General features: G+C 47.8%; 1 protein-coding gene across 5 annotated transcripts in view; it reads left to right on the top strand.

Annotated features, from left to right (window-relative positions):
* The window catches only part of ZFYVE16 (zinc finger FYVE-type containing 16), a 743,498-nt gene that overhangs the window by 259,118 nt on the left and 470,056 nt on the right, over positions 1-14,324 (top strand). For all 5 annotated transcript variants that reach the window (XM_086960830.1, XM_086960829.1, XM_086960828.1 and 2 more), the window contains exon 4: positions 12,675-12,771. In XM_086960830.1, coding sequence (XP_086816956.1) covers positions 12,675-12,771 — 97 coding nt within the window. The remainder of the gene's footprint in view (positions 1-12,674; positions 12,772-14,324) is intronic.

Genomic DNA, 14,324 nt, shown 5'->3' on the forward strand with positions numbered 1-14,324 from the left:
CACCCTTGAAGAACCATCAAATCAAGCCAGGTAACAAATAAGCCCCCTGGTTCAAGGATGACCTTAAGAAATCCAAGAAGTCATGTCGCACCCTCGAGAAAGCCTGGAGAAAAAACCCTACCACTGACAACCTGACCACCTTCAAGAACGGTACCCGCAAACACCACCAACGGATCCGATCCACCAAGAAATCAGCATTCAAGGATGGACTTGACAACAACGCCCACAACAGCAAGGAACTATTCAACATAGTCAAAGATTTTACCAACCCCACCGCCGGCACCAACGACATCACACCCTCCCAAGACCTCTGCGATTCCCTAGCCTCTTTCTTCTACAACAAAATCGCCGACATACATAACAGCTTTGAAAACCAGTCCGGAGACCAGTCCACTGCACCCACCCCCAAACCAACACCCCCCTCTAACAACCTCTGCGCCTGGAACCCAATCACCACCAAAGACACCATCCGTCTGATGAACTTTATCCACTCAGGATCGCCAACCGACCCATGTCCTCACCACATTTTCAACAAAGCAGACTCCATCATCGCACCCCATCTCCGAGACGTCATCAACTGCTCCCTCAACTCCCCTACCTTCCCGGAAAGCTGGAAACATGCCGAACTCCGCGCCCTTCTGAAGAAACCCAAAGCAGACCCCACTGAACTTAAGAACTACCGCCCCATATCGCTCCTCCCATTCCCTGCCAAAGTTATAGAGAAAGCCGTCAACAATCAGCTCGCCGCCTTACTCGAAGTCAACAAATCCCTCGACCCCTCACAGTCCGGCTTCCGAGCCAAACACAGCATCAAAACAGCCCTCATCGCAGCAACAGACGACATCCGAACGCTACTGGACAACGGAGAAACAGCTGCCCTCATCCTACTTGACCTCTCCGCAGCCTTCGACACAGTCTGTCATAGCACCCTCATACAACGCCTCAGCAACGTCGGAATTCAAGGAAAAGCATTGGACTGGATCATCTCGTTCCTCGCTGGAAGAACCCAGAGAGTCCGCCTCCCCCCTTTTAGATCAGAGGCCACCGAAGTCATCTGCGGCGTTCCACAAGGATCATCACTCAGTCCCACCCTCTTCAACGTATATATGAGTCCCCTCGCATCCATCGCACGCCAACACAACATCAACATCATCTCCTACGCAGACGACACCCAGCTGATCCTCTCCCTCACCAAAGACCCAAACACCGCCAAAACCAACTTACACGAAGGAATGAAAGAAGTCGCCGAGTGGATGAAGAACAGCCCGCTAAAACTGAACTCTGACAAAACGGAAGTCCTCATCTTAGGATCACCCCCTCCGCCTGGGACGACTCATGGTGGCCACCGGCCCTGGGAACCACACCTATACCGACGGACCACGCACATAACCTGGGCTTCATCCTGGACTCCTCCCTCTCGATGACCAGACAAGTCAACGCCGTCTCATCCTCATGCTTCAACATCCTACGCATGCTCAAATAAATCTTCCGATGGATCCTCACCGAAACAAGAAAGACGGTCACCCACGCACTTGTCACAAGCCGTCTGGATTACGGAAACACCCTTTACGCCGGAACCACAGCCAAACTACAGAAAAAACTCCAACGCATCCAAAACGCCTCAGCTAGACTCATACTGGACATCCCCCGTCAAGCTCACATTTCCGGTCACCTGAAAGACCTCCACTGGCTCCCCGTCAACAAGAGAATAACGTTCCGTCTCCTCACCCACGCACACAAAGCCCTCTACGACTTTGGACCAGAATGCCTCAACACACGACTGTCCTTCTACACCCCCACCCGACTACTTCGATCATCCAACCAAGCCCTCGCCGCAATTCCCCGCATCCATAGATCCACCATGGGAGGAAGAACCTTCTCCTACTTAGCGGCCAAAACCTGGAATTCTCTCCCTACCCACCTCCGCCTTGTACAGAACCACCTCTCCTTCAGAAAGCAACTTAAAACTTGGACATTCAATAAGTAAAATACCCCACCTCCCCCAAGCGCCTTGAGACCCTCTGGGTGAGTAGTGCGCTATACAAATTTTTGAACTTGAACTTGAAGCAGTGCAATTTGCATATTGTGCCGATCTAAATAAGCCAAAAACTGTCTCCGCTTCCGTGGGTCGCCGAGACCCCTGACGTTCCATGTAAGCAGTTTTATACTAAGGGCCTTAGGGTGTGTTGCCATAAGAAATTCGAAGAAGTGGAGACGCTGTGTGAGCGATTGTAGAACAGTGTTGCGAGTACCTGTGTTCTGAACATCACAACAAAAGAATTGTACATTATTCATGACAGTGCAGTAAACAATAACCCACCCCTCCCACCCTCCCCCATCCCATAACTTCCCCAACCCATCTCACCCACTAGCAAGAAATGTCAATGCAGAGGCAATGATAAACAATCATGAACGTTTAGAACCCAGCCCGCCCACAACAGCACCCCAATCGTGCTGGTATGCCACCTCCCACTCGATGACACCCAATAAAACAGAAAAAGTTCACTTTCCTAGAAAAACTGTTGCAGGATCATGGAATAATAGAAAATAGTAATCAAGAAAACTTACATGCAGAGGGGAGCTCGTATAAGGGGGCGGTACCTAGTGGGCATGAACCCCCCTCCCACATCCAACATCGCTATGTCATGTACCCAAGGGGAAAGAGGAGAAGCATATCTTTCTCCAGAGGGAGAGACCAGCGGCGTGGGGTGCCCGGTGAAATAGTCAGTTCACCTCTCCAATGTACAAAGGATTGACTACGGAATATGCCCCAATGAGAGTCACGACAATCAAATTCACACAAAGCCTTTATCTGAACAGGAGCAGCTGCCAGGTGCAGGAGAGTGTCCAATATTTCACATGCGCTAGCAACGTGGAAGACTATCAGGGACCCAGCACGGACTGTATAGGACTGAAGTGCAAGTCAAAGCTCGTCAGGAGACTGGGAGGCCTCCTTCAGGTTGTAAATCAATTGCCGGTTGGCAAGGAGGGTCTAGAGTCTTGATCCCGTCTGGGCAATCTTCTAGCCAGTTTCTTTAGGAAATCATCGACTTGTTGTGGATTTGCACATGTTTGCCGTCGTGGAAGATCTGGAGTTTTGCAGGGTAGAGGAGAGCATAGTCTATATTAGCCTTACCGAGCTTTTGCTTAGCAGGTAAGAGTTTCCGACGTGCCTCCTGAACTGCGAGGGTGAAATCCGGATAGACAGAAAAAGAGTTGCCTTCAAATTGCGGAGGTTTCGTTTCACAAGCTTTCTGTAGTGCAACATTGCGATCTCTGAAATTAAGCAGTCTGGCAGTAATGGGTCGAGGGGGGGCTCCCTGTGGCGGCTGCGGCCCCAGGGAGTGGTGGGCGAGCTCCACGACCAGATGGGGTGAGAAGGAGTCCGCGCCAAAGGAGCCTTTCAAGAGACGTTCAACATAGTCTTTCATTCGGCCTGTGTTGGTCAATTCCGGTATGCCAACTAGGCGGATATTGTTGCGGCGGCCACACGCTTCAATTTCCTCACTTTTGGCCCCGATGTCCCTCAACAACTTAAACCATGTTCGTGACTCGATCCTGTAGTTGTGATGTGGTGTCTTCTGTCTCAGAGATGCGACGTTCTGCCTCTTTAAGTTGTCCATCGTGTTTGTTGACTTTGTGAACAAGGAAGTCGAGGCGGTTGTTCATGGAGTCCATTTTCCAAGATAAGTCTGTCAAGCTGTTCTGTACCGCCAAGAGGAGTGTCTTAACTTCATCTCCGGAGGACTGTTGGGCAGTCTGACTATGCTCCATCTCAGATGGCTCGGAATCTACAGAGGTGGAGCGCGTGCCGGCTTTCCTGGTATCAAACGTCAACCGAGGTTGGCGGGCGTCAGTTTTTCCCATATTGACTAGGTCCTCAAGAGGAGCAGTGGACCTCAGGACACTGTTGACCAGATGTACTATCCGTTTCCCACCGTACAATAAGTGACACCTTGGAGAAGGTGCGTCTGATAGGCAGTTCAGCTCGCCCTGCGACACTGAGCGTGACCCCCTGCAGTCGCGATGCCAGCAGTCAATGGAAGATTATTAGCAACATGTGGTGTATGGGGGGACAGATCTTGTAGAATATAGTATGAGCAGGGAGATGGCAGTGGCCAGACAAGTTGTGCACTGTGGACAAAGAAAAAAGCTAAGGATAGTTACAGAAGGCTTCTTATGTGGAATGAGGGGGGCACCTCCACTGTCAGAGGGGGGATGTGCATAAACCGCAAGGGGGTAGTTAGTAGAATGATGCCCGCAGGTATCCGGAGGTCTCAAGGGCCAGCCGCAGGCAGAGTTCACCTCACCACTCGTTGCCCACCCCTCGAGCAGCAGTAGTGTAGGGCAGCGTAAGAGTCCTGTGGTCAGAGGTATGAGCTCAGTGTTAAAAAGGTAGAGGCAGTAAAATCGATTTGCTGTATGAGACCCAGGTGCATCAGTAAGGGGGGATTGAGTGATGCCTTCCTCTCATCCCGCCATGTGTTAGTAACTTGCGGAGGGTGGAGCAGCCTGGTTTTGCTCCCAGATTTTGCCCTGTTACACCTCAATGTAACTGGGGCAGTCCGGCGATGGTAGAGACAGTCGACAGGTGAGCGCTGAGATGTCCCGACGGTGCAGGGGCTCGGCTCTCCCCGAAGTCAGCACCGGCCTATTACCACGTGGGAGACCGGGGGCTCGAGTAGACCCCGCAGCCCAGCAGAGGTTCCAGCTCGGATGAGTGCTCACAGGCCCGCTAGAGTTCAGCGCCATGGCTCCTCAAGGGGCTAAGCGGATGCTGCTTTTTTTCGCACAGGAGCTCCGGAAGGTTGCAGGCACAGGCAGATGGCGTCTTTAGGAAGAAAGGGCAGGCAATAATGCGGATATTCAGCGGATTTCTTCACCGGGCGTCCGGAGTCTCACAGGTGTGCCGCCATCTTGGATGTGCGCCACCTAGGGCCCCAGATATCTGAAGGACTTTTCTGATAGACAACCCACAGCATATTAGTTCATATAGCTTGCATTGTAGATCACTGAAACCACGAAGTAAGGGACTTTCAAGCATATGGCAATGTTTTACAGACATTTGCATTAACGAACGCGTCAGATGTTGCCGGTAATGGGGTGGAGATACATGGGTACCTAAAAAAACAACAAAAAGTTATTTGCCTGCGCACACCCTATTCAATGCCAAGTACTCTAAATGGTAAAAAAAGTTCAACTGTGTTTGTGTGCTGTTTGGTTGGAAGGCAGCCAGCCCTAATCAGTAATCAACCACTGGTGGAAACTCCACTAGTATACCAAACGCACTACTATAGTTAAAGTATGACAAGGATAGAGTCTTAATCTATTATTGATTAAACACCAAGTTATCATTCAAAGAATCTCTTTGCAAAAAATAGCCATGTATTTTTTGAATCAGTTAATTTTCATTACAAATTCAAAAGTCCATCAAAAACAAGTACATATGAATATGAGAAAATCAGAAACAACAATTGTCATATAACTGTTATAAATACATTGTCACACGTTTATCATGCTGGAATAATTACGGAAAAAGAATTAACATTCATGAAATTATAGAACTAAATTAGGAAAAGGCCCAATGCATTTCGGGAGGTTCCCTTCTTCAGGGGCATTCTAACTCAGGATGTGCAGTAGCGTGACTGAAAATATGTAGACAAAAGAAACTTGGACGAGCAACTCAGTATGATGAGCAGAAGCTGCTCGAAATGACAACTGTATGATTTCTCACGGTGTGATGCCGTCAAATCTGTGACTGAGACTGAACAAGATACAGAGAACGTATCTTTCTGAATCTTCTAAATTCTATTGTGTTCAAAAACAGTATGCAAACTTCTTTTATGAACATTGCCGCTAGGAAATTTTCAGACACGCATTGTGCGGTACTCGCCGACTCAATCACAGCTGCAAAAAACCGCGTGGCCTCGTTTTCCAAAAAAACGCGTGGCCTCGTTTTCCAAAAGCCGCTACGCGAACGCCTAGCGGCTTTTGGAAAACGAGGCCACGCGGTTTTTTGCAAGGCGTACCCGCGACACTCCCCCTACCACTGTCACATGCCGACTCAATCACAGCTGATGATCCAACAGACCCTCTCTGGTGTGACAAATCCTAGTCTGAAGATCTAAAGTGAGGCGGGCAGCATCCCTGGCCGGTCGAGGCGCAGATGGGCTTGCCTTAGGCACGCCATGGTACCGGCCATGGTATTTAAATAGGGAAAAGCGCTAGAGCGCTAAACTATCTCCTAGCTCTGCCCACTACGTCCGGAAGGAGCCTCGAGTATATGTCGGCACCCTCCTCAACAAACGGGGGAAATCCGCTGTGGAACGGGGCGCTGGCAGGAGGTATGACAGCAAAAGGTAACTAAGGTGTCTTTACCAATGACAAATTTTAATGAAAGCCGTTAAAAATCATAGCAAGCAATATGGTAAAAGCAAGTACTTCCAGAGCGTCCACTCGCAGCGAGCCGGCCTAGCTGTTTAAATAGGGAAAAGCGCTAGAGCACTAAACTATCTCCTAGCTCCGCCCACTACGTCCAGAAGGAGCCTCGATTATATACCGGCGCCCTCCACAACAAATGGGAGAAGCCGCGGTGGAACGGGGAGCTGGCAGGAGGTAAGACCGCAAAAGGTAACTAAGGTATCTTTACCAATGACAAATTTTAATGAAAGCAGTTAAAAAACATAGCAAGCAATTCGGTAAAAGCAAGTACTTCCAGTGATTAAAGCAGCAAGGGCTTGGAATGCACATCCTTTGCAACTTCGCGCCACTCAGGACCTCCATCTTTTTAAAAAAGCACTAAAAACAAATCTTTTTACCATGGCACTTTAACCTTCATTTTCATTCCTTATGTCTCTCTGCATGAGCTCGCGCCAGGACACTTGAGAGTATTTGAGCGCGATATAAAACCTCATATAACATAACATAACAGTGCGTCCATCTACCATCTTTATCGGGGACGCACGGCCAGCAAATAAGAGAGGCAGAGAGATCCAGCGAGTGACCTTGCTAGTGAGGCGAAATATAGCGGTACCATAGTTAAGACGGAGCAGTTCCTCCCGATCTCAGGACAGCTGTATCCCAAGATACCGAAGGTCAGTATCACACCAGTCTAATGGGTAGTCTAGATCACATCTAGCGACTGCAGTTGTCAACGGAAACAGCTGTGATTTCCCCCAGTTAAAATGCACCCCGGATAACCTACCTAATACAATGAATTTGTGCAGCAGAGGGTTGATGTTCTGTTGAGGGTCTCTTACATATAGAGCAATGTCGTCCGCATATAGGGACAGCTGTATTTGGCGTAAATAGCAACGGAATGCTTTATCGCTATGGTGCTGACGCAGCCTGGAGGCTAGTGGCTCTATCTCTATAGCGAAAAGAAGAGGGGAGTGCGGGTACCCATGCCGGGTACCCCTCGATATGGGGAATGCAGCCGATAGATGCCCGTTAATTAATACTTTAGCTGTGGGTATATGATACAATAAACGTATCCATGATATGAATAGGAGGTGGGCCCATCCGGCACTGCACCGCAAATAGGTAATCCCATTCCACTGAATCGAATGCTTTCGTAGCATCCAAAAATACGGCAGCCAATGGGAATTCTGGAGCAACATTTTGGATTAAGGAAAAGAGGGTACAGAGGTTATGTGAGGTGGCCCGTCCGGGCACAAATCCCGACTCATCCAGGAGGACAAGTTTATCTAACAGCAGTGTTGTTCAGTTCGCAATAACCTTGGCCAGGATTTTGGTATCGCAGTTTATAAGTGACAAAGGCCTATATGAGTCACAGAATTCTTGGGGTTTACCTGGCTTTAGAAGAGAGGTAATAAGCGCTTCTCTCATTGATTGTGGTAGCGCACCAACCTCCAGGGACTCCTCAAAGACTTACTTGAGCACCGGGGACATTATTTCTATATAGGTTTTATAAAATTCGATCGGAATGCCGTCGAGACCCGGCGCTTTACCTGATTGCATCTTCATTATCGCCGCTCTTATTTTGTCTAATTCAAACGGAGCGCAGAGAAATTCACGCTGTGTATCACTTAGCCAGCCTAATGCCACATCTTCCAGAAAGCTATTGAGTTCTAATATTTCGCTGCTCTGTGTGGTGTAGAGGGCAGTGTAATGGGAGGTAAATGTATTGAGTATGTCTGTGCCGCTTTGTTCCTGGGCCCTAAATTTCCAGTATGTAGTTTGAGAAGCGCAGATGTCTAATCACCTCAGCCAAAGCCCGTCCCAGTCGTTCACCCTCGCCATACCTGCAAGCCACCCAATGTCGCCCCCGGAATTTCCACTCTCTAGCTGCAGTTCCTTCGTATTCCAACAATTTCCTTCGGAAGTCTGTTTGCACTTGCCATATTTCACCTGTCTCCATCCAATGTTCCATAGCTTTAAGGTCTTTCCTCAGAGTTCTTAATGTCCCTTGGATGTCCCGAAGTACCCCAAAACTTTTAGAAATACAATACTCCCTGATTGTGACCTTAAAGGCTTCCCATATCAATTCCACACCATCCACCGATCCCTTATTTCTCTGAAAGAAATCTTGTATCTCTTCCCCCAGCTCATGGTGGAAAACTGTGTTGACTAACGCTGTGGGCTGCAGCCGCCAGCTAGGCCTGGGTTTGTCATACCCAGGTGGGTTGAGTGTTAGTGTCACCGGGCAGTGACGAGAGAGTGTTCCTGCAGGGTACGTGACTGCACGGATGGCCGGTCCCAGACCCCTTGTAATCAGGAAGTAATCTATTCTGGCCCAGGTAGCCACATATGTTGTGAAATGTGTACCTTCCCTGCCCTGAGGATGAGTGTGGTGCCAGGCCTCTATCAGTCCCCCCTCTGTGATTATGCCCTGCAGGACTTCTCGAGTATGGTTATAGTGATGGGGTGCAGGAATTGACCTATCTTGCGCCAGGTTGAAGGCTACATTAAAGTCCCCGCCTCAGATTATGTGGGTGGAGCCTATGCTCACTCTCTTGCCCACGAGGGTGGTGTAATATTCTGGGGAGTCTCTGTTAGGGCCATAACAGTATGCAAGCGTGACAGAGTCCGTACCTAGTCGGCCCCAGGCAATCACATATTGTCCCTGTGGATTAATCATGGACCGCGCCAGTGCGAAAGGAGTCTGCTTTTTTATCAGTATTGCTGTGCCTCTAGCATAGGAGGAGTACAACGAGAAAAGCCTACATTCTGCCCGTTTACTAGCAAATGTATTTGGAAGTGCATGGCTAACATGGGTTTCCTGGAGCATGGCACTCTTCTCGTCTCTTCCACGCATCTCCCAGTCCCCTAATATTCCAAAACCTTAATCTCAGCTGTGATATGTTTAACCTATCGCTCATTACTCCCTCTGGTGGTAATCTTGTAAGAGTATGAATGTGCACATAGTAATGATCGAGCAAGAGAAAATAAAAGAATAGCTTATATCTAACTTTACCATAAACCATAACTCTGCCACTCCCTCCCACTGAAGCATCCCAAACATACCAGATAAAACTGTCCCTCCCCCTCTCCAGCACCCTCAAAACTGAACATGTCGTTCAGCTGTTTTAGTTAGCATCATCCAAAGAAATCTGATAGGGGGATCTCCCTTAGGGGGAGCGTTTCAAGGTGGCACACAGGTACCTCCCGCCCTCCAGGGGTATCGAGTTGACCGCCGTATCCCCTGTTAGGCACGAAGGTGCCTGGCAACTTATGAGTCTCGGTGCCCATCGTATGACACGGATCTCCAGTTCTTGTGTGTAGTCCTAAAGGCCAGGTTCCTTTTATGCAGGAATTCATTCTGTCAGGTCCAGGCGAACACAGCGGAGATCATTCGGAACTATACAACTGGTTTGCAAATTTCCAATAAGTCTATTGGAGGTGTGTGCGACCTAGGTGAATCCCCTGATGCTATAGCCGCTGCCTTAGTAGTTTTGAGCCATTTCAAAAAGTCTTCCACTTGGTGGGGCTTTGTATAGAACATTTGTTTGCCTTGATACGTGACACGTAGTCACACTGGGTAAAGGAGAGCGCAATCAATTTGGGCCTGTCGCAGTTTCTGCTTCACCGTTAGAAATTTACATTGTTCTTCTTGTCTTGTGGTCGTAAAATCTGGATACACAGTGAAGGGCACTCCCTCGAAATTCAGCTGTTTCTTTTCTCTCGCGGTCCGGAGGGCGACATCTCTGTCTCTATAATTCAGGAGTTGGGCAATATTGGGTCGAGCGTGCTTCCAGGAGGTGGTTTTGGTCCGAGGGAGCTATGTGCCCTCTCCACAACGAATTGAGAGGAGAGAAGTTCCACCACCACTACGTCTAGCAATAGCCTCTTGATGTAGTCCTCCATTTTGCCCTTATTTGTGCTCTCAGGAATGCCCAAAACTCGGATATTATTTCTACGACTCCTCGATTCAATGTCTTCATTTTTAGCAGCGGTAAGTTTGAGCAGTTTATCCATTTGCGATACTGAGCTCTGGATGTGGGTAGTTGCATTCTCAGCATCCGAGATGCGTTGCTCCGTTTCTTTAATGCGTGCTTCATGACCATCAATCTTGTGGGCAATGGCATCCATACGAGTGGTCATTGTGTCAATTTTGTCTGCTATGCCTGCAAATCCCTGACGAACCTCTTGCAACAGTGCTTTCAAATCTTCATTTTGTGAGGGTTGTGCATCTAGTTGTCACTCCTGAGTTCCGCCTTCTGCATCTGTTAATTGCTGCTGGGTACTTTTCTTTGCATTGAAGGTGATGTGCCGCTGACAGGCATCTGGTTTCCCCATTCCGGGCTCTTGCAGTCATAATATGAGCAGTGGAAACTATGCGGGGAGAGCACCAAGGTTGTGACTCCACTGGGTACAGAGGCCTTGGGTCTGAAGTATACCTTCACTCACTTTCCAAATATATGTTACCTCTGTAAGTGTCTTTCAGGCCAACGTGCTCAGCCAGGCTAGAGTCAAGGGCGTCCTGTGGAGTACTCTAGGGCCCTTCCTTGCAACAGGCACTGGTGTAGATTATCCACTTATGTAACTTCAATGGTGCCTTCTCACTATCCCAACAAAAACTGTTTAATTTCCTCTGAGGCGTCGCTTCTGATACCAGGGCGGCCACTCACCAACCACGCATTCAGCGATGTCTTGCCACTTGTAGGCGCACAAATGTAGTATATACAGCTATCCAGACGCTTTCATGTCCTGCTGGAGCACCCTGCAGATATCTATAGATTCACCCCTGGCATTGAAAGCACTGGCAAAGTGCTCTGCTACCACGCCAAAGCCGCCTGCAGTTTCTGAAGAGGGCGCCGCTTATGGTCGATCCGTCACCCACGCGACCGCCGAGGCAGCAAGGACTAACCTCATCTTAGCACCAAGCTGTCAAACGTGCATTGTCCCATCCGCTCCCGTCGTCAATCTCTGTGAGCTCGCCTTTTCCGAATATATTAGGGAAGCGCCAGCGGGACTCGCCGCTTTAACCGCCAAGTCTCTGTCTCTCTGGCCCACACACCACATGGAATCCCTGGCACTGGCATGAGCGGGCAAGCCCAGCAGTAGTTAGTTGCAGACTGCCTGGCCTGTCCGCACGGGGCAGGATGTGAACCCCTGTCGCTACCACATTTCTCGTCAGATCTGTGCCAATCTCGCGCCGCAGCCTCTCAGCTACATGGACTCTTCAATTTTCGGTGTTTTGTGACGATCTACGCCGAATGGACAGGATGACTGGCAGGACATCGGTGCCAAGCAGCGGGAGCCTCACGGAAGAGCAGCCATTCCGCTCGAGCACCACCTAACGCCCCCCTCTAAAGGTGAAAAATCTATGGCTAGATATTCTCTATCAGAAGCAGCGTTACCAAAGGTAGCTTACTTGTTCATTAGTGCGCTGATTGGTTATACCAGGCTTTAGTTCTATTTACCTTCCACCAAGTTATAGACCACCTGGCTCTCTGATAGCAATTATTGAAAGGCTTTCTTAAGTTTTCAGCCTTTTATTGATTATTTGCTTCAAGTGGATTATTTTATGTGATAACTTCTGCTATGATGTATATCAATACATAGACCTTTTTCGGTTAAGTTATGAATTGAATTCCCCACTTTAGGTGAGCTCGCTTAGGTGACACATTTCTCAGTTTGCAAACTCTTCACACTGTTACCAATTACTAGCCTTGTCATAAAAAAAACGTAATGTTATCTCTTTGTATAGAGCAATTTATTATCTGTAAATGTTATTGTATTTTTTATCTATACAGCACTTCTCACTTCTGAGAAGGCGTTGAAGTGCTTTACTCTGGCTGCACACTACTCTGGAAACCCATGGTGTCTTAGACTGCTCAGTCTAATGGACTGAACTGCCTAGGGCTGTATAGTCTAATTACGTAGTTTTCTTTTTTCTTTTTGTTTAGCTTCATTAAAAGTGTATGCTGCACTGATAAATGTTTAATTCGTTCATTCTAAGTCAACAGGATGGCTCTCCCTGCAACCTCATCTCTCTGGGCCTTTTTTATCTTTATTATATACAGAAATTTGTTTTATTTCTATTCTTTCAGCCTGAATTTCTGAAAGACTATTTGTTGTTCATTTCATTTCAATGCTATGTTTCTGTTGTGGTTTTGTCAATTATGTGTTTGATCTATATCTAACTAATTGCTGATTATTTCAGTTGGTGGAAGTATGACATTATTTATTTGAAACTTTTCTCCGTATAGGTGTTTTGTGCCACCTGCTGCAATCGGAAATGCAAACTACCGTATATGGAAAAGGAGGCAAGAGTGTGCCTTGTTTGCCATGAATCGATTCTTAAAGGTAAACTTTTGTGTTCAAATAGTGATCATTTATTAGGTTTGTTTTTGTTTTCCAGTTTTTCATATTATAAATAGTAAAAATGATGGAACATCATATTACTTACAGTGACGAAGGCCACTTTTATAATTTGTTTATTATGAATGTAGTGATCAAATAACCAATGCAAATGTCACGATGTGCAAGACAATCATAGATTTAACATTGTAAAAGAAAACAGTTTACCAGTATACTTTGGAAAAATGCATGAACTACTTCTACATTCATAAACCAAGGCACAGTTGTGTGCGTTTCTGGCCTTTCAGTGCTGTGCTTTCTAAATTGTTGTACATCCATGGTATGCAAGTTTAAAAATCTATTTTATTAGGTAGCATGCTGTTGAGCGGCTTCTTTGGAATACGTGTTTGACTGATAAGGGCTCTTATTGACATTATGGCATTCTGAGGGAAGGGAGGCAAATGAGTCAGGTAGATGGTCAGTATCTGTTGTAGATCTCTGGTAATGTAAAGAGGTAGGTCTTCAATTTAGCAGGTATTTACTTTTTTGTTCCGAAGTACATGTTATATCTCCATACTGTAGCGGCCAGAGAAAAAACACAAGGTGAAAGTTCTGCAGGACAAAAAAAGTGATTAACAGGAAAGTGAGGTGAATGTGCTTTAATGTATGTTTCTGTAACATTGTTCATTTTGTGTTGTATTACAGAATTAAACTGAACAGTGTGCACTTGGTGAGACGTAATAAAGTTCATGAGGGATCTCTAAATGCAGGATTATTTAACTCTGCCTTCAGGTGGAATAGATGCTGGCCTTCATTCTTCTTTTTAGATTTATTGGCTATTCGGATGATAAAGAGTCCAATCATCCATCTCCACTGGACGGACCACAGCTGCGTCCACTTCAGCTTCGGAAGGACCACGATCCACCACCACCAGCAAAAGGTAGCACGCAGGAGCTGGAACAAGATCACAGCCGACCAGCTCGCGACCTCCCTGATCATGAACCCTCCCACCAGCACAACGAACCCTAGCCAGGCGGCCACCAACCTCACGAAGTGGATATGCGACTGCGCTGACGAGCTTGCCCCCCTGAAGACCCCGCCCAGCAGACCCGGTAGCAAGAAAGCCCCATGGTTCACCGACTAACTCAAGAGCTCCAAGAAGAACTGCCGAACCCTCGAGAGAACCTGGCGCAGAGACCCAACACCGGACAACATGACTGCCCTCAAGCTCGCCACCCGAAAACACCACCAACTCATCCACGCCACCAAGAAAACTGCATTCAAGGATCGACTGGACAACAACGCACACAACAGCAAGGAACTCTTCAACATCGTCAAAGAGCTCTCCAACCCCAACGCCGAAAACAACGACATCACCCCTTCGCAAGACCTCTGCAACTCCCTCGCCTCCTACTTCCACAACAAGATCGCGGACATACACAACAGCTTCAGCAGTCAACCAACGAACACCACGACCGAACCACCGCCCCCCACCACCACTCTCCGTGCCTGGACTCCGATCAGCACCGAAGACACCGTCCGCACGATGAACTCTATCC

Source organism: Lissotriton vulgaris, chromosome 3_1, assembly GCF_964263255.1.
Source record: "Lissotriton vulgaris chromosome 3_1, aLisVul1.2, whole genome shotgun sequence".
NCBI lineage: Eukaryota > Metazoa > Chordata > Amphibia > Caudata > Salamandridae > Lissotriton > Lissotriton vulgaris.